General features: G+C 41.3%; 1 protein-coding gene across 2 annotated transcripts in view; it reads right to left on the bottom strand.

Annotated features, from left to right (window-relative positions):
- The window catches only part of HACD3 (3-hydroxyacyl-CoA dehydratase 3), a 32,565-nt gene extending 11,705 nt beyond the window's left edge, over positions 1-20,860 (bottom strand). The window contains exons 1-6 of one of the 2 annotated variants that reach the window (XM_019948487.3): positions 20,627-20,858; positions 10,154-10,196; positions 8,208-8,281; positions 7,109-7,273; positions 5,438-5,489; positions 2,736-2,846 (exon numbers count right to left, since the gene is read on the bottom strand). In XM_019948487.3, coding sequence (XP_019804046.1) covers positions 2,736-2,846; positions 5,438-5,489; positions 7,109-7,273; positions 8,208-8,281; positions 10,154-10,196; positions 20,627-20,713 — 532 coding nt within the window. In that variant the 5' untranslated portion in view covers positions 20,714-20,858. Of the gene's footprint in view, positions 1-2,735; positions 2,847-5,437; positions 5,490-7,108; positions 7,274-8,207; positions 8,282-10,153; positions 10,197-20,626 lie in introns of both variants that reach the window. The other variant, XM_019948490.3, reaches the window with a different exon arrangement.
- Between the last annotated feature and the right edge of the window lie 696 nt (positions 20,861-21,556).

Here is a 21,556-nt window from a genome sequence, read left to right as displayed (position 1 = left end):
GAATTTGAATGTACCTAGTCATTCCATGGGACTTGCGATAAATTCATACTAGTAAGAGCTACAGATCTGAGAACAACTGTCTGAGACTTCCTTTGTTTCTTTAAATAACTCATCTGTAGACCTCTGGTTACACATGACTGTAAGATACTAGGCATTTGGGAAGTTTTTCACTAGCCTGCTACTGTGCTTTGCAGAATTCCAAGGTATTAAGAAGGCTGGAAAAACAACACGCACTTCTTTCACAAGATTCTGGAGCTAATTGCAATTCACCTTTACAAAACTCAGATGGGAAAAATTTAGGACTGAAGAGTAAAATAGTCTACAGGATTTTTTTCTCTTTTTAAATAGTTTATATTTTCCATTATGCTCATATTTTTCCTCATATTTACTTTATAAAATAAGAAAAAAATTTTAAATGATCCTTTCAAACCATTTGAAAATGGTGCCTTTTCTTCCAATCATTTCACATTTATTGGTTCAGTTTTTTTTCTCCTTTTTATATTGGTGTGATCAAACTGGAAAAACAAATTTATGTTACCTTTTTAGCCCATCATAAGTATTCTTCCGTATTATTACAACCTCTTTAAATACTTTATATTTGCTTTACAACATTCCACTGAGTGAACAATCTAAACCAATCCTTCATTGCTGGACATTTAGGTAGTTTGTAATTTGTCACTAATACAAATAATGTCATAATGTATATCTTTTTGAAAAAGCTTTTCTTGTGGTTTCAATTATTTCTTTAGAACGTATTTCCAGAAATGAAATAACCAAGTTCAAGGATATGAACAGTTAAGGTTCTCAATGCACCCTGCAAAATGATTTTCCCAAAGAGCTGTTGTACTTATGGACCCTCCCAGTAGCCACTGTTGTGTTTATTTTAGCATATGTTGTCTTGAATTAGGTGTCTTTTACAACTTTGCAAAATTGATACATAAAAAATAATATTTTTCATTTCCTTCACCATTACTGAGTTAAACATTTTGCTGTGTGCTGAATTAGTTTTATTTCCTCTTATGAACTGCCTGTACATGACCTTTACTTATCTATTGGGTGGAGTTTTCACATTCTAAAATCAATTTGTACAAGTTCTTTATATGTAAAACAAGCAACAACCCTTGCCGATATTTGTTGCAATTTTCCACCAACCCTGCCCATCCCCATTTTGCTCAACTCAATATGCTTTTAATCTTTAATGTTTTAATCTTTAATCTTTAATGTTTTGGCTGGATATTTTTACATATATAGAAATTTAGGCATTTTATGTAGTCAAGTACATTGACCTTTTTCTTCATGATTTCTTCTATCACTTTTAAGGTTAGAACGTCCTAACCCTCCACATGTGATTTTATAAAAATTTACTTTATCTTCTATTATTACTTAACTTTTTGATATATGGCTCCTAAATCCTTTGGGGGGATTTATTTTTGTATACAGTGTGAGAAGAGTCAAACAGATTATCTGCCTCCCAAACCTAACCAATTTTTAGAAACATTTCCCATCTAATAAAAAAAAAATGATTGGAAAATACTTTCCTTTCCACTGATTCATGATTCCTTTTTTTATCATATCCATAATCTGGAGATATATATATATATATATATATATATATATATATATATATATAAAATGTAAGACCTATTTCTGAGCCACCTAATCTGCTCTATTAATTACTCTATTCTTATGCTAGTGCTATACTATTTTAATTACATTCTTTCATGCCAGGTAGAGAAAGTCCTCTCCCATTACTCTTTCTTCCTTCAAATTTTATTATCTATTTATTGTTCACAATAAAATTTCAGAATACTTTAGATCACATTCTCAAAAATGTTCTGTTGTCATTTACTTTGGCCAGAATTCTGCTAAACATACAAATTAATTTAGCAAGAACTAGTATCTATTTTTTTAATATAAATTTTTATTTATTTATTTTTTGCTGAGTTGAGTCTTTGTTGCTGTGTGTGTGCTTTCTCTAGTTGCGGCAAGCGGGGGCTACTCTTCGTTGCAGTGCGTGGGCTTCTCATTGCAATGGCTTCTCTTGTTGCGGAGCATGGGTTCTAGGCACACAGGCTTCAGTAGTTGTGGCACAGGGGCTCAGTAGTTGCAGCTCACGGGCTCTAGAGAGCAGGCTCACTAGTTGTGGCGCACGGGCTTAGTTGCTCTGCCGCATGTGGGATCTTCCCGGACCAGGGCTCGAACCCATGTCCCCTGCCTCGGCAGGCAGATTCTTAACCACTGCGCCACCAGGGAAGCCCCAAGAACTAATATCTTTATGATAGTCTTTTCATTCAGTTTTACAATAGTCCATTTAGTCTATTTAGGGTCCAAAGGGGTGAGATCCCTTAAGGACTTGTATAACTTTGACACTGTGAGTATCACATCAATTTATTTAGTTATAAATGAACTATCAAGCCGTGAATAAGAAAGGGATGTCAGCCCAAGATGTACCCCTGGCTAGCTGTGTGGATGTGGACCATTTCTTTGACAATCTCCAAGCCTGTTTTCTCATCTGTTAAATGGACAGAACATCCAGTCTGCCTGTTTCACAAGGCCAAGGGAAGTGAAAGATGTGAGCATACAATGCAAGGCATGAAGTGCTACACAAATATGGTGGGGGGTTAGGGGGTGGGAGTGGTGGTATTGTTAATACCAAAGGCAGAGACTGTTACTTTTGGTGAACAGGGGGACAAACTACTGAAAAAAGAAAACTAGCCTTGAAATTTTGCACTTGCCTTTTCCCAAGATAAGGAACCGCACAGTCATGTTGACAAATATCCAGGAGAATCCCAAGAACTGCACTAGATTATACATGAACAGGTATCCTTTCTTCAAGCTTGCAAGAGCTGAAAAGCAAAGCAAGGTGGTAAGCTGTTAAAAGCAGTAGTCACAGCAGGAGATGGGTATGTGGGGCATACTTGAATGACTTCATCCCTCTTTACTACTTGGGTGCCCTAAGCTCCCCCAAAAATACCTGGCCCAGGTCTGCACCAACCTGGGCTCCTGGTCCCATAGAAAAACAGATAAGGAAAAATTATAAGGAACATTGTAGTCCAAGGTATGTGTTCAGCAGTCTTTCCCCTCACAGCATTGAAGAGTAAGTATACAGACTTAACAAATCCAAGAGGGAAAAAGAAAAATTACTTCTGTCAAAGAATGACTGACTAGCTAAGGAGGCATTAAAAGGAAATAAAGCTATACTCAGCTCTTGCTCTTGTCATCTTAATATAATCTACAGTTTCTTCTTTTCTAGAATGTTTTTAGGTCATGCAGGTCAAACTAGCTCAAAGAGATAGAAACTGTAATAAAAATTTCTGATATTTGCTCATATATCCATCTAAACAAGCATTAACTGAACACCTACAATATACAAGATACTGTGAGTAGCACTACTGAGATTCAAGGATGGTTAAGACATGATGCTGCCCTCAAAGAATTTACAATCTAAAAACCATGTTACAAGATTGAGAGTTACAGGTAATGTCTTCTGAAAATTTCAAGGTGAGAAAAATGACTTTAGGCTGGAGAAGCATGTATCAGGCAAGTCTGCATGGATGAGATGGTATCTGATCTGGGCTTTGAAAGATGGTAGAATGAGGATATAACCAAAGGAGGAAAATTACAAACCAAGAGGCAGGAAGGAGAATAAGGGACATTAATTTTGTCTGCAGCCTAAGGGTTTGTGAAGACAGAGCCAACTATGGAATTAAGGAAGGAGCAAGGAGCTTAGACAGAGTCATGGTTGAGTCAAAGGAGTAGGGCAAAGAAAAGGATAATTCTTGAGAACTACAGAGTTCAGGTGTTGCTGCTACGTATGTATTCCTACCCACATATTTTTGTAGCTACATATCAGTGTTGCTACAGAGATATTCTGCATAGACACTTGGCTGATGCACAAATAATCACAATTAGTGTGGTCAATCAAAAATAGCCTTATCCTAGGGGGCTTCCCAGGTGACGCAGTGGTTGAGAGTCCGCCTGCCGATGCAGGGGACACGGGTTCGTGCCCCGGTCTGGGAGGATCCCACATGCCGCGGAGCGGCTGGGCCCGTGAGCCATGGCTGTTGAGCCTGCGCGTCCGGAGCCTGTGCTCCGCAACGGGAGAAGCCACAACAGTGAGAGGCCCGCGTACCGCCAAAAAAATAGCCTTATCCTAAGGAGCCAAAAAAGTCAGACTCGTAGAAACATTTAACTAATTAAATTTTTTTTCTTCAAAACTACAAAAATTTATTACACTTCCCCATATAAAGAACTTCTTTCATCAGGAAACTACGAATTTTGATAAAACTGTTAAAGCTTTTTCTAAGATCCTAAAAAATCCATATATAAGAATTTTTACATATTTCAGAAGTTTATCCCTATAAAACACCAAAAAATTAACTCAGATCTCAAGGTGGCCTTTTTATATTGTTATTCTTCACCTCCACTAATCCTCTCCCCTCCTCTGCTTTTCTAAAGCAGAAAATTCCTCTAAATTAGTGGTTATTCAGTTTTTTTAAAAAGCAATAAAATGTCTTTTTCAAAAGAAACTTTATTCAGAACCCTAATACATAAAACACAAAAGCCAAGCTGCTCTGATTGAAGTAGACCTGCTTGCTTGGTCTATCCCTCCAAAGCATCTCTGGAAACCCCTGGGGTACCATGGAACATAGTTTGAAAACCACTGCTCTAAAACTTTCCCCTTTCCTACTTATGGCATGTCAAATAAGTGCCACTAAAACTGAAAAAGTTCAATTTAGGACATACTTCGAATGCTTATTTTATTCCACTTTTCAGCATTAGTTTTGTATAGACCTGCATGGTCCTCCTACTAGAACAGAAGCTGTTTGAGCACAGGTGCTCTGATGGAGTCACTGTCTCCACATCTCAAGGGCCTAGTGCAATGCTTTCCATATGCCACAAATGTAAGATGGCTGCTGAATTTAATCTACGATACCCAGACGATAATACACTTACAGAGCTGCTTGCTTGGGCAGAAACAGAAATAGAACTGGATTTTTAAAAGGTTAATGAACAGCAGGACTATACAGAATACTTTCCATCTTTAAGGTTGACAACCAGAGCCATTATGATCTCAGTTGGGACAAGAACACCAGGCTGGAAGAAGTGCAATCATGGACCTATGCAATAATCTCCACACCTCTGCAGGAATTGCTGCCACCTAGCACCCACCTATTAGGCCAGTCCAGGAGACTGACTTTCTTCCATTCTGCTTTACTAACCTTGGTGTACTCAGATGATGTTAGGCTCCCAACAGAAGGAAAACCTTAAAAGTAAGATTTTTGATGTGGGTGCGCACAGCTTAAGCACTGGACCTTAAGGATTTCTCATAAACTCCCCTACACAATGCGAGCACTCCTGTCATATCACACTCATCTATACCCCCATCTCTGTCACAAGTTAACTGGTAACTACCACAACAGCAGGGGCAACTTACTTTCAGGGGAGCCTTGGCTTTCAATTCTGAGTTTATTTAGGCGTTCTTCTTCCTAGAATTCAGACAGAAGTTTTCCAAGAACACAAGTTAGACTACAGTATAGCACAGGGAACTACATTCAATATCCTGTGATAAACCATACTGGAAAGGAATATGAAAAAGAATATATATATGTATAACTGAGTCACTTTACTATATAGCAGTAATTAACACAACATTGTATTTCAACTATACTTCAATAAAAAATAAATTTAAAAAAAAAGAACACAAGTTAGAATTCCCAGATGCTTGCAGAAGTCCACATGCTGGATAAGTGATCTGGCTCCCTCAAAGCCACCTCCTTGCTTCCTTGGGGAAAATGTCCTAGCTCATGGTGCCAAAAAGCCTGACTCCTGACTGGGTAGCACTGGTATCACAGAATGCCCCTCCAATGCTCACAGAATTAAACCAATCAGCTGGCTTCCAAACTACAAAGTGGGCAGCCTTAAAATCCTGGAGCTGGAAAAGACATCCAGAAAATTTGTTATGGCTGGAGAAACAAAATAGAAATTTAAGGTGGGAAACAGATTGCTATTTTATCTTTAAGACCTCTATAATATAATTTTCCAGAAGCTAAAATCACATCTCCAACATCAGTGTGAACTTACACTAGGTTAATATAGATATAGATAGATTTATATGGAAATATTTATAGATAAGTGTATATGCATGGGCTAGTATACACACATAGATTTCCTTGTTTTATCAGCTGAGAGGGCCTAAAAGCAATGACACCCCAGAGGCAATGAGCGCACCTAGCACCCAGATCTTGGTTTCCACTACCATTCTCCAATAAAAAAGAACAGAGCAGGGAATATACGAGATAAACCTGGCGCAGCTTATAGTGCCAGAAATTAAGGATTCATTTCTTTAGGGAAAAAAAAAAAAAAAGGCCCATGATGATGGAGCTGTGTCAAAGGGACACAAGAGCCAACTGCAAGAGCTTCCAGTGGCCAAAGCTAGAACAATTTGAGCAACAAAATAAACAACATAGTATTGGATTATAACCCAAACTATAAAACAAATATTCATGAGTCCATACTGATATAAATAAATGACTGAAGAAATAAATGAGAGAGAACAGAAATAAATGAGAGAGAACAGAAAAATCTCCTATGCAGAAGAATTCCAAATAAAGTATACAGACACTCCACCCCAAGAATGTGAAGTATAACTCCTGACTCCTTAAGCGTGGACTATGCATAGTGACTTCCTTCCAAGGAGAACAGTAAAGGAAGGAGAGGAGTAACATTACAGTAGAGAAACCTTACAGTGGAGAAACCTGCCAAAAATTACCTCAACCAGATGATCAAGATTAATATCAACACTGATAGGTCACATTGATAGTACCTATTCTTGATATGACATGATAAGAATGGCACTTTACCTCTGTGGGCTTCCTCCCCAAAACCCATCGCCCTAGGCTAATCATGAGAAAAACGTCAAACAAATCCCAATTGAAGGACAGTCTACAAAATACATGACCAGTACTTCTATAAAACCACATCTCCAGGTCTTTCAGGGAATTTATAACTTTTTCCTTAGTCTATCAGATTCTGATAGATATCTGAGGTGGCCCAAATAACTTGGGTTCCTCATGACTTCTGTCTAGATCCTAAGGTCCTTACTGACCTTGGCTCTGAGCTCCATTTCAGCATCAGACTCGTCCAGCCAACGATCAAAGTCAGGGGCCAAAAACAGTGGGCGCTTCTCCTGCTTGGTGAGTCTCTCCCACCACTGGCTCACCTTCTTCTGTACCGTGATGTTCACCTGCCTCTGGGTCAGTTTGTAAACCAGCTAGGAGAGAAAGCAAGAACGTGAGAATGCCCTCCCACATCCCCCGCTCCTTCCCCTGTAACTGTACAAACCACTGTGGCCATACAGAGAAGCTGCACTGTATACTTACTCCCCTTCCTTCTTTGTTCCTAAAAGTCCTGAAGCAAAAAGAACATCTAGACCAAGGCTGGTACAAGGAAGAACTGGTAAAAACAGCCAAGTCTTTCTCTGGTTCCCCCCATGAATGACACAGGAGGAAAGCAAGATAAGAAAGGCAGATAGTTCTTGGTTATCCTAGCAGAAACTGGCATGAACGTCCTACCAGATCTACATCACGCAAGGCACTACATCCAATCACCTTCTCAAGTGCACCATTACCTTCCAAATTTTCCTCCCATGAAGATGACTCAATTCAAATGGTCAATGGTTTCTGGCATTGTTTTAGAAAGGCCTGCCTCAAGGCCAGAACTGTACTGTATCAGTTACAACTTTTTCACAGGGAATCTTTCACTACAGAGTCTTCTCAACTAAACTCAAATTCTTAGGGGCTGTTCCAGCTCATTATTCTTCTATATGGCCTCTCCCTTTGCCTCCAAAGCAAGCCCCAGACAGATTCTCTACCCCTTAAACCACTGCTGACTATTAAGAATCTCAGAGCTGGAAAGAACCATAGAGATCACTTAACCCAATCCTTCACGTAACACATGAGGAAACTGAAACTCAAAGAAGTGAGGAGAATTATTCACGCCACTAATAAATGGCAGAGCCCAGATCCGACTCAGGTTCTCCAACTTTCCTCTTCCTCTGAAGCTAAAACCTGGGCTCTATTCCAAACAAAAGTATATTCTACTTTGGTTTATCTTCTTCTTCCCCACAATCTTTGCTCCCCATTTCACAAAACTACGAGTATTTATTTCTTAAAATGGACAGGGAAGTGAGGAAGGAAAGAACATACCTCTGGCTTCACAAGGTCTAAGAACTCCAGGTGAAATTCATAAACATTGTCTCCTTTGGCACCATGCCCCTGAGCTATAAAGAAAGAAATGTGGGTTACTGTGAACTTGTGCAGAGCGAGGCCATTCAAATGTTAGCTTAGTGCAGTTCTTTCAGGGGTATGCAAATATTAATGGGTCCTGCAAATGAGTGGGGGCTTGTGAGCAGAGCTACTCAACAGCTAGATAAGCTAAATCCTGGACAAAAGTTTATCTCCTTATGTCTTTCTGGTGAGCAGTTCCAGAGTATTTACTTAATCTTCGAATGCGGCCTCAGTGATGCCCAGTACAAATAACAGGCAGGAAAAAGAACACAGAAAGCAAAGCCCAAGGTAACACATAGGTATAAATTTAACTTTCACATTTACTCTGGCTCTGAATCCACAGCAGAGAAAAATCAAGTAGGTGTATTATCTTGACTGCGGTTAAGGAAAGCCACAGGATACATAGAAATGCTGGACTGTCTCAAAGAAAGCTGTAAATTTAACACCTTCCAACCAGGGGTAGACGATGGAGCAGCTGACTGTTCCTTTAGCACATCCCAAATGGAACAAAAAAGAAAAATAACATTTTCTCAGCTCATTCCTGAGAGGACAAACGGAAGTCGGAGGGAAGTCCTCAGGGTGACCATCATGCCATCCCTGTGCCTTGACATGGCTCCTTTCCCAAAGCAAGCAGGTGCTGTGCCTAGGAGCCAGTGACTGCGGGACATCCCTGTCCTCTAACTCTCTCACTGGGTTCCCTCCTGCGATTATCTTTCTTCATCTGGCCATATGTGGTATGACTTGCCTAATACGTGCTACAGGTGGCTATCGTTCTCTAAGACCATAAATTCCTTAAGGTAGGACAGTCTGTAAGCTTCATGTGCGGCAAGATACACTTTTATCCTTTTATTCCCCCTCAAAATCTGAGCTGCTACCACCATTGCTCTCACCTGGAAAAGGAGATTCAAAAGCCAGGTTATGCTTTCAGGCAAGTATATTAAGGTAGATGGAGTCTCATGTAAAGCAGAAACTCTTCAATCTCCCATAATCGCAGTCACGTACTAATGACATTCCAAGGAACCAGAACAGAGAGAGAGCAGGGAGAATCCCACCCTATTATCACTGTTACCCTACTGGGTAACAATGAATCCAGACCTACCCTCTTAGGCACAGCAGAAAGTTTGCTGGTGAACTGAGGAGGAAGGAGATGGAGGCAGATTCACAGAATCAAAGACTGTCAAGAGCTGGAAAGCTTTTAGATGTCATCGAGAGTGCAGTGCTTATTAAACTGGTCTGTACATATATCAGGGAGCCACAAAGTCTCATTAAGAAATTTTCTATTTGGGGGATTTTGTTATAATATTTTTAAAAAGAGGCATATTCTGGGTCATCTAGATGGCTACCTTATAATCAAGTACTACCACAGGAGTTCAGTGTTTGCAACTGTGTTCACAGCTGCAATGGAGCTAAATATCACTTAGAGTGACCATATTTAATCCATAACACGTATCTTAATCTAGGGTCTATGGCCCTGGAGGATCCTGTGGACGTGTGTTCAGGTGTCCACGGATCCTCAAGTTTGAGAGACACTGATTATAACCCAATACCCTCATTTTATAGGTCCAGAGAAGTGAATAAGTTGTCCGAGGTGGTCACAGATTTAGAGCTAGAAGATATAAATCTATTTTCTAGCCCATGATACCTTTTCTCTATATCTACTGCCTCTCCCAGGGGAAAACAGGATATTAAACAAATTATTGACTTTTCTAATCATACATCTCAAAACATTCTAGCTTATCCCACAAGTATTAGAGTGGTGAGCATCAACAGAAAGTGAATAAAATAAACAGATAAAAATAAAAAGCAACCACCACTATGTCTCTTTAACTGTGTAGAGGACTGAGAACATTTGCCCGGATACTGACCTTTGAAATGCAGCACATTTTCAGTGATGCTGATGGCAGGATTCTGTAGAAAGAGACCAAGGATGCAAGAAGGGCATTTTAATGAGAAAAATGGAATTAAAACCAGGGGCTTACTTCCCTCCATCCATCTGCCTTCTTGGGCACTCAACCTCCTGCCCTGTGCTTCCCCCAGAGAATATATTTGGTCATTTATCCACATCTCTGTGCAGGGTTTCTCTATGTCTATCTGTACCCATCTGAGATTGCAGGCTCCTGCAAGAAGGACCCTAAACTGCTCTGCTGTGCAGAACAATCAGATACTGAGTCAGTCCATTGTGCTCATGGTAAATGGTACATGGTGCCGTGTGAGGTGCTACGGAGGAATACACAGATCTCTAAGACTCAGTCCCTCAGCTGTGGAGGCAGAGAATCTAGTAGAACAGATGAGTCATTTCCTGTGAGAAGAAACGATATAGTATCAAGTAACATATGCTCAAGACCAAAAGAGTAGTAAAAAGCAGTTAAGTGTTACAGTCATTAAGAAGAGAGCACAATGGGAATAGAATGGCTGGGGAGAGCCTCACCAAGGAGTGAGACCCATGCTGCAACATGAAAAATAAATTAATTCCTACAGGTTAAGGCAAGGGCTGCGGATTACAGGCGGTTGGATGAAAATGAAACATGCAGTGCCTCAGCCTCAGGCTCCACACTCTTAACCCCTATCCAAACCAAGACTAGAAGAGATGGAAATTCTCCAAATTGTTCATTTATTCCCAGAAGTCGCTACATGCCTTTTAGCAGCATAATTTAAAGTGAAACAACTGAACTCTTTTTTCAGCGGATGAGAAACAGTTTATCTCCTAACTCCCAGCTCAAAATTATAAGCAAGAAGCAGCCTGTTTCCAGTGCCATAGCTAGTTCATTTATTTTTCTCCGGTAGGCTCCACTGGCTGTGTTCCATCATGCATCAAAGGAAACCAACAAGACAGACAGAAGGTGAAGGGGTGGTTTATACTAAAAGGCAGTGGGAGCCTAGATGCTCTATTCATAGCCAAGAGCATTAGGAAAAGGGGGAGCATGAAGGCTGGGTTGGGGGAGCATTTGAGCCAAGCTTTAGGTTAAGAACTTCCCAGGTGACAGTACAGACTTCAGGCTGAGAAGCTTACCCAAAGGGGCTAACAATCTAGATGATCTTCTCTGTGCCAGGAAGATGGAATTACGGAACCTCATCAAAACAGGCTACACTTTCAGGGGCATGGTTCCTCTATAAGGGAAATAGGGTTTTGGTATGAATATTATCATGAAAGCTAGAGTTCTGGCAAGTCTTGGTGGTACACTTCCTACCTAGGTCACTTCTTGCCCCACTCTGTGTTCCCCATATCTTAAATCACTTGGAAGGAAAAAAGGAGTTTGGGGGGCCCAGTTTATTCTCCTCAGACACAGATGTGTGAAACCAAGGTTTAAGCATCGAGCCACAGCACAGGGCCTGGATTTCACTAAGCATTCTGTGAGCCAGATTTCAGATGCTAACTCCTACCCAGCAGTACACTGGGCATGTCAGGTCCAGCTTCTCCAAAGGTGGTAATAGTTAAGGAATACATTTCAGTGAAAAAAAAGAAAGAAAGAATACCAGGAGATTCCTTGTCCTCTTTGCCCACTTTCCCGCAATGGTAACATTTTACAAAACTACAGTATAATATCACAATCAGGATATTGACATTGATACAGTCAACCTATCTTGTTTGAATTTTCCCAGTTTGACTTGTATTCATTTGTGTGTGTAAATTCTATACAATTTTATTACACGTATACATTCATCTACTCAACATCACAGTCAAGATACTGAACAGTTCCAGATCCCTTATGGTGCCCTTTTATAACCACACCCACCTCCTGCCCCCCTCTCTCAGCCCCCAAACTGGTCTTCTTTATTTCTTTTTGACTATCATTATGGACTTGTGGATTTCCTTTTTGATCCACTCTGCCAAAATCCAATATTATTCTTATTCTTTTTGGTGTTCAAATTCTTACAAATTTGGTCACAAATTGTCAAAAATTTGAAATCCCTTCAAACCAGCTCCTGTATTATTCTGATATGACCTTGTAGGCTTTGAGGATGTTGTACTTTCTCTGGCACAGACCTGGAATAATTGGCCGTTTCTTCAAGGGGCCTCATAGTTCCTCTACTGCGGAATGGTAATTTAGAAGCCATGATCTGGGCACATTGAGGTATACTCAGTGCTCATCTTCAGTGTCTAGCTAGGACTTTAAAAAATCATGTTGTCATAACGAAATGCCCAATTCAAAATTATGGGACTTCCCTGGCGGTCCAGCGGTTAAGACTCCGTGCTTCCAACGCCAGGGACGCAGGTTCGATCCCTGGTCGGAGAACTAAGATCCCACATGCCGCATGGTGCAGCCAAAAAAAAAAAAAAAAATTACATTATAGGGCTTCTCCTTATCTTGTTATTTAATATTTGTATTTCCTTATGGTGAATATCTTGGTTCCTAATAACATTAACACACTTACTTCTTTGATCCTAAAGGTTTCAGAATTACATCAATATTTTTACTAACAAAAAAACCTATAAAGTACAATATTTATTTGCAGTTCTTTTTGTCCTTAGAGTATATCTACTAAAGAACCACAGTACTGTGTTCAAATGTTACTTGTACTAAGTTATTTATCTGTATGGTTATGTTATCAATTTGATATATAGTTAGGTCCTTTTGATTGTATTTAGTTTCAAGATTTTTCATTTTATCCTTTTTTATTGAATTTTAGTTTTTAATATGTAAAACATTTACATCATTCAAAAGTCAAACTTTACAGACAGGTATCTTCAGAAGTCCTATTTCCAAACCCATCCCCCTCCACCACATTCCCACTCACCACCCGTACGTAACCACTTCAGGGGCACCTGGTTTATCTTTCCTCTGTGTGTGTATATGTTTGGGAAAATAAATAAATATATTCAGACATTCTTATTTCCCCTTCTTTCTACACAAAAGACAGCACAGAATATACATTCTTAGGCACCTTGCTTTTTTCACCTAAATCAATCCTTACCAGTTCATAGAGATCTTACTCCTTCTTCTTTTTTTTTTTTTTTCACTCATTCTTTTTGGGTGTATATGACAGTACACATTCTCTTTAATCCCCTTTTTGGATCCAAATTCTACTTATACTTAAAAACACAGCTCACGGTCCACATCCTTGGCCACAGTGATCTATTCTCTGAACTTCAAGACCACTGATTTCTTTGCTCATCCCTTCCCTCCACCAAGAAAAACTTCTTTAAAAGTTATCTATAATTGGGTGGTGGTGCAGTGGTTGAGAGTCTACCTGCCGATGCAGGGGACACGGGTGCGTGCCCCAGTCCAGAAAGATCCCACATGCCGCGGAGCGGCTGGGCCCATGAGCCATGACCGCTGAGCCTGCGCGTCCGGAGCCTGTGCTCCGCAACGGGAGAGGCCACAACAGTGAGAGGCCTGGGTACCGCAAAAAAAAAAAAAAGTTAGCTACAATCATCTGTTCTTCCCTACCACAAATACTCTGAAATCTACTCTGATCTAGCCTCCATCCACACCACTCCACTGAAACTATTATTACCAAGATCATCAATAACCTCCACATTGCCAAATCCAATAGACACACAATCTCGTCTTATTCAACCTCTAAGCAGCACTGGACAGAGCAGACCACACCCCACTGAAATATCCCTCTTTCCTGGCTTCGAGGACACTACAGGACACTGCATTGGATTTAATGCCTCATAGGCTACTCCTTCTCAATCTCCTCTGCTGGTGCTTTCTGCTCGGCTCAACTTCTAAATGTTTAAGTGTCTCAGGACGCAGTCCTGGGCTGCTTCTCATCTCTATCAGTTTTTGGGATTTTTTTGTTTTTATTTAGGCTGCACTGGGTCTTAGTTGCGGCATGCAGGATCTTCACTGTGGCATGTGGACTCTTTGTTGCAGCATGCAGACTTCTTAGCTGCAGCATGCATGTGGTATCTAGTTCCCTGACCAGGGATCGAACCCAGGCCCCCTGCATTGGGAGCGCAGAGTCTAACCCACTGGACCGCCAGGGAAGTCCCTCTCTATCAGTTTTTAATATCTGTAAGTTTTCTGATATAAATTGGCATCTTGGGCCAAACTGAACCCACAATATTTTATATGGCCTACAGAGAATATTTTTTATTTATTAATTTTAATTCACCACAAAGTACTTTGCACCTTGGAATTTTGCAGTAGCTGTTCCCTCTCCCTATAATATTCAGTCCCCATAATTTTGCACGGCTTCTTAACATTTAGATATCTGCTCAAATGTCACCTCCTCCAAGAGACCTTCCCTGACTACCCAATCTGAAATAGTTCTCGTGATTCCTTCTCATATTTTTTTTCTTGCTTTACTTTCTTCATAACATTCATGGTTATCTGAAACTATCTGATGAATTTATCTGCTTCTATTGCCAGTCTTCCTCCACTGCCACCGCCACTCAGTATATAAACTTCATGAGAGCAGGGACCTTGTCTGCCGTGCTCATGCCCAAGTCCCAGAGTCTAGAAGACTACCAAGCACACAGTAAGCATTTATATATTTGTTGAATAAGTATAAAACTATGAGGTTTTTTCATTTTAAAAAAATCTGGATTTTCAGCTTCTTCTTCAAAAATTAGAAGAATTAGATGCCAACCTCAGATCTGCATTCTTGAATGACAATAGCTACCCCCTTAATATGAGCCCTATCCTCTCCAATTAGCCACTTTCCTCACCCAGCTCATTTCACTAACATTCACTGAACACTCACTATATGCCAATTATTTTTCAAAGTATTCCACATTACTATCACACACACATACAAAAACCCTATAAAATAGGTACTATTTACACAACAATTTTACATACAAAGAAACGGAGGTTTACAGAGATTATGTACCTAGTTTAGATTACAAAATCAGCAAGGGGCAAAACCAAGATTCAAACCAAGGCAAACAGCCCCAGGCTCCTAACCATGACACGTTTTGGGCATTGATTTGGTAATCTCTGATCCATACTCTCTTCCTGGTGATCTCATCCTGCCTCAGGGGTTTTAAATACTAAAACTTATTAACTGACAACTCCAAAATGAAATTAATATCTCATTAATTCTAAAATGTACATTTTTCTCACATTTAATATCTCTAAAATCAGGATACTTATTAAAATTGACAGCAGCACCTTACACTTGCTTGGGCAAAGTAGCAACCATGACATGGTTGTCACTGTCTAGCATATGGGAGCTTGGCTGTTATTCCAGATGGCATGACTACACAGCTGCAACTCAATATTTCAGTCAAACCACTTAAAAGCCATTTTAGGAAGTAGTATGACTCCTGGTTTGTGTCTCAGGAATGTGCCAGCATCAAAACTTATAAATAGGTATGGATGGCTTGAACAAAAAACGAGATAACAGTAGAGCGTTCTTGCAGAGATGCTGCATTTAGTGCTCTTAATGGTACAGAGGATGATACTATATGGAAAAACATGGACAGTGACATCTCTGAGTAGAAATGTGATTCATAAGACTGGATTCTGGGACTTCCCTGGTGGTCCAGTGGGTAAGACTCTGAGCTCCCAACGCAGGGGGCCCAGGTTTGATCCCTGGCTGGGGAACTAGATACCTCATGCATGCCACAACTAAGAAGTCCGCATGCCGCAACTGAAGATCCCACATGCCGCAACAAAGATCCTGCATGCCACAACTAAGACCTGGCACAGCCAAAATAAACATTTAAAAAAAAGAGTGGATTCTGAAATATGATGATGGTTTAGAACACCTCCACCAATTTTTCTGCTTATATTTTCATATTTATGTGTACAAGAGTGAGATTATACAGATAAAATGATAGATTTTATGATTTTTTCTAATTTATTAATTTACTTTTGGCTGCGTTGGGTCTTTGTTGCTGCGCACAGGCTTTCTCTAATAGCAGCAAGCAGGGGCTACTCTTCATTACGGTGCACGGGCTTCTCATTGAGGTGGCTTCTCTTGTTGCGGAGCACAGGCTCTAGGTGCATGGGCTTCAGTAGTTATGGTGCGCGGGCTTAGTTACTCCGCGGCATGTGAGATCTTCCCGGCCCAGGACTTAAGCCCATGTCCCCTGCATTGGCAGGCGGATTCTTAACCACTGCACCACCAGGGAAGCCCAATCACTATTCTAGAATTGGAGTTTATCATTCCCACTGTATTTCTTTACTCATGTACAACATGTTGGGTATTCATTACAATATAAACTTTTATTTTACATGTTACATAAGTGGTTTCATATATATAATATGAATATATATAATTCTTCAACTTGCTTTTTTTTTTTTTTCTTTTGCGGTACGCGGGCCTCTCACTGTTGTGGCCTCTCCTTTGCAGAGCACAGGCTCCAGACGCGCAGGCTCAGCGGCCATGGCTCACGGGCCCAGCCGCTCCGCAGCATGTGGGATCTTCCCGGACCAGGGCACAAACCCGTGTCCCCTGCATCGGCAGGCGGACTCTCAACCACTGCGCCACCAGGGAAGCCCCTTGCTTTTTATTTGATATATTTCTAAACTTTATCCATAGATACAGCTGGTTCTGTTTCATTTATTTTAGCTGTTGTACAGTGTGCTGTTGTATAAATATACCAGTTTATCCATTCTCCTGTTGATAAGTACTGAGGTTGTTTTCAATTTTTTTTTGCCGTAATGAACATACTGTCTCCTTGGGCATATAAGGAAGAGCTCAGTAACATGTGCCACAAATATCTGCCTCAAGCTTGTCTTAAATCTGTCATCTTTTTTTTTTAGGGTTTATGTTTTTGTGTCTTAACACATTCTTCCCTGTTCCAGCATCATAAAGACAGTCTCCTATATTTTCTTTTAGTAGTTTTGCTTTATGCATTTAGTTCATTAGCCCACCTGAAATTGACTTTCGTGTACAGCATAAGGCAAGATCTTACTTTATCTTTTTGCCATTTAGATTACCAGTTGTCCCACTACAATCTCCTGAATGGTTCATCCTTTCCCCTATTAATTTGTAAAGCCACCACTGTTGTTCAATAAGTTTTCATATATGGATAAATCTGCTAACAGCCTCTATTCTGTTCTATTGCTCTTTGTGCTTCTCTCTCATCTAAGGTTTAGTATCACAATAATAATCCCTTACACTTGAATAGCACACTAGAATTCACAAAGCACTTTCAAATCCATTATCCAATTTAAGCCTCAAAACAACCCTGTGAATTAGGTGTTATTATTCACATTTATTTGCATGAAAAGACACAGGCTCATAAAGGTTAGGTGAATAATCCACGGACACCAGATATTAAGTGGAAGAGCAAGGACCCAATCTCATGCCTTCAGTTACCACTCTTTCCACCAGACTCTCTATTAGGTAAGGTCAAAAACAGTATCTTTCAAACAGCTCCGAAACAGAGCTATGCACACTGCCCTCATATAACTGAAACAAACAAAAACCTTGATAAATGAACAAATGCTTTAACAACTATGGTTGTTGGCACAAGTCTGTCCTTCATGCTTATCCTGAAAACAAACTCTATTCTGAAAGTAACCCTGCCCTAGCCCCACTGTCTGCAGCTCCAAAGACAGAGTAGAGATGTGAAAACCTGATGGTTCTCTGTGTCTCAGAAAGGGAAAGGAGCAGGGCTGATGCCCCCAAACTGGAATTCAGCATCAAAACTCATTTACACATATGCTTCAAAGAGCAGGGGAGGATAGAGAGCTGTCCAACAACCCAGTACCTAGCTTAAGGGGAGACAAAAGTAGGTGCTCCACAAATGGTTTTCATTAAACAAGTAAACGAATTGCTTCATCCCAAGCCAGAATCACCAGTTTCATAGGCCCTGAGAACAATTAATTGGAAAATTTTTTAAAAGGAGCAGCTCCTGACATTCAAAAGCTGGCCTGGCACTCCCAGCTAGAACACGTTATTCTGTTATTTATTGGACATAAACAATCTCACAGAATACCTTGATAAAATGAGGCAAAGGCCATTTCATAATTTTGTGTAAGCACAGATAAAAACATGGCCACAATGCCACTCACAAAATACGAGACACCCTTCCTCTCTTGGCCAAAATAAGTGACTGCCACTTCTCTACCAATTAGTTTTATTCTTGTTCTGGTCTCTCTTTCCTATATATAAGATTTATTCAGATACCCAACCATAGAATTGCCCGCTTTCTGACAGCATCTAATCTAAAGTGAATCCTTGCTTCCTTAGTCTGTCCCCCAATCACCAAAGTCCAAATTCTATAATCAATTTTGAGCAAACCCATGGAGTATGCTCTCCCTTGCTGACATGAGCACTAAACACAACTTGTTTAACTAGAGGTGTGTTCCTGGAACTCTTTGGCTGTAGGGCATTGACACGTACAACAAGTTGGACAATCTGAAAGTCTATGCCGTCCTCTTTCTGGCAAGTTCTCCCAGTCTCAGTTTGACAAGAATACTTCACCTTATTTCTGGAAGTCACCTCTAACTAACGAAAAGAGAGGTACCAAATTCCTTTAACACCAGGGACCTGGTCCAGTATTCAACTCCGACTCTACAAATAAACATACTCATGCACAAAACTTTTTGTTAGTATATAATATGCTTCCTCCTAGATAGAATGCCGTTGGAAAGCTGAGTCTGTCTGACTCATTTTTATAAATCTGTAGTATTTCACACATGGTAGGGGGTTTCTTTTATGAATGGTATTAACATGTTACTTTAAAACTAATGGTAGTTGAAATGGATGCCTCAGAATTACAGATGGGAAATCCAAGAAAAACCAAAAACTCAATTGGGGAAAAAGATTTATTTTTTCCCAAAGAATAAAAAAAGGATTTCTCTCTCCAAAAGAAAATTCCATTTTTCCCTCCACCGTTACATTTCTTTAACTATAATATATTCCAATCACATACTTTTATGTTTTAAAATATACCAAATATGATTAACACATGTGTTCATGTTTCTTAACTAAAAGGTTTAGATCTTTCAGGAAAAATTTAAGTATGATGCATTCTTTCATTTGCCCAACTAATTTCCATTTTTTTCCACCAACACCACCCCACTTCCCCTAAAAACAACTTTTCTGTTTGTAGCTTCAAAAGCATCCCAGAATATTACATCCTTATTACAACTAGAGAGGGCCTGAGTTTATTAAATTGGTCTACACAATGTTTAACTGAATACTTAAGAGAGATTGCCATGACACAAGTTCTGTACTTTTCTTATTGACTGATGTTAGAGTCCTCTCTAGAAGGACACTTTGATCCCCATCTACAAAGATTTTGTTTGTTTTTTCCTTTTTTATTAAAACACCGTGGAGCAGAGTAGAGGGACACAGCAAAGAACATTTATACATCCTCTGACGCAAAAGTGTAATTCAGCCTGGTTTAACACATTAAATGACACAGGCTATTTAAAGGCATTCTGGTCAGTATTGTCTTAAGTTTCAATGGGAAAACAAGTTTATATTCCAGAAGAAAAGATTAAGTTCAACAAATTCAAGTCCACACTCAAAGAGCACCTACACCTTGCAAGACAGTATATACCAGATGGGCTGACAGATCCCAACATAAACGCCTGACTCCGAGGCAGAGAGAGTTAAGGGAAGTGAAGGAGGTTACAAAGTGCCATAAATGTCAAGGAGAGTAGGGAGTAAGAATGTAGAAAGAACATTCCAGACTGAAAACTCCAGTTCCTCAAAAACGGAAATCCTGGATGGTTTGGACCAAGACAAAGGGGTACACAGGTCTTGAGAGCTCCACCATTTAGGAGGCCTCAGCTTGTTCTCATGAGGGCCAATGAGATCAAGCATAAATACTCAACATAACTTAATTTTGTAGTTATCTATGCAACTCAGCAAACCTGAGCTCACAGTCTTCAGAACAGGGTGGGGGGGGGGGAAATCACTTCTTCGGGGTCTTATGGACTTTAGAACTAAAATTAACAAGAACTATTTCCATCACTTAATGGTTGGGAGGTGGGTGTGACCCCTCCAAGGCAGCGGCGGGCCTCGTGAAGGTCCGAGGGGACCCGCTAGACCTCTCTGGCCAGCGCTAGACGTCCAGCCACGGCCCGGCAAGCCACTGTCACACTGCACCCCGGACTCAAAGACATCCCACGCCTCGAAGAGCTTCGGCAAACACGAACTCCGACGGCCAGGCCTTCCGGGCCAGGCTTGGGCTCCACCAGGCCGCAGACTGCGAACAAAGAGGAGGCCCGGAGTAGCCTCCGAGGCCCGCGCGGGGCTCACGCAGCACCCGAGGTACCTGAAGCCTTCAGGGGGTCGCGCCCAGGGTCTGCCTCCATGTGGGCCAGCTTTTGATCGGGCCTGGACGCCGAGAGCGCACCGAGTCCTGGATCCCGTTGGCGCGCTACTGGCTCGCCGGTACGCACCCGGACAAAGGGGACTGGGGTCCCAGCGGTTCCCAGGAGCCGAGACCCGCGCACGTCCCGCCGCCCTGCCTTTACCTGCACGTCACTCAGCTCCACGCGCAGATACAGCTCGCGGTGCCGCTGAGCCCAGTAGACGTGCGGCGTCAGCACCTGATTCTCCATGACCACACTGCCCAGGGCGCGGGGAAACTAGGCAGGTCGTGCGCGGCTGGAGCTGGCCGAACACAGGCCGCAAGACCACCTCGCTCCGGAGTGCCTGCAGCCCGCAGCCTCTATACGACCCACGCTCGCGGGACGCGCCTGCGCAGTGGCGAGCAAAGGAGGCAGCGGCGCGGGCTCCGGGCTTCAGGGCGAGCCGGGTGGGGGCGGGGCGGGGCGGGGCGGAGGCGGGAGGGGGCGGGCCCAGGAGCGTGTGACGCCCCTGCTTGCTGCTGCCGCCTCTGGAGTCGACAGGCGCTGTGCAGTTACCTCTCTTCTTCTGGAGGACGGTTAAAAATAAGCGTAAAAATTAAAAAACGCTGGAGACTGATGAGGAACCGATCAGCATGGAGAACGGGCTTGGATTGGTGTATCTGGAAGGTTCCTCCCATTTGTCATTCATTAATTCAACATTTACTGAGCACCTGCTGTGTGCCCAGGCTTCAAAGCTAAGCACCAGAGCTTCAGGAGTAAGACACAGCACCTGCCGTCCTGGAACCCGTAGTCTATTAAAAGACGCAAGCAATTACAGACATAATAAGGATGATGATGGTTATAGGGGAAGCGGTGTGGGAGAGAATGGAAGAGTGTTCTAAGAGGGGAGAGTAAGCGTAAAGGCCAGAGATTTCCAGCGCTATTCCATAGAACTTCATACGATGATGGAAATACTCCATTCTGCGCTGTCCATGACGGTAGCCACTAGCCATATGGGGCTTCTGAGTACGTGAAATGTGGCTAAAGAAACTGAGAAACTGAATTTTTTGTTTCACTTACTTCTAATTAATTTAGTCACAAATTAATAGCTAT

The sequence above is a fragment of the Tursiops truncatus genome, chromosome 2, assembly GCF_011762595.2.
Source record: "Tursiops truncatus isolate mTurTru1 chromosome 2, mTurTru1.mat.Y, whole genome shotgun sequence".
Taxonomy (NCBI): Eukaryota; Metazoa; Chordata; class Mammalia; order Artiodactyla; family Delphinidae; genus Tursiops; species Tursiops truncatus.
This window is presented reverse-complemented; position numbering and strand designations above follow the sequence as displayed.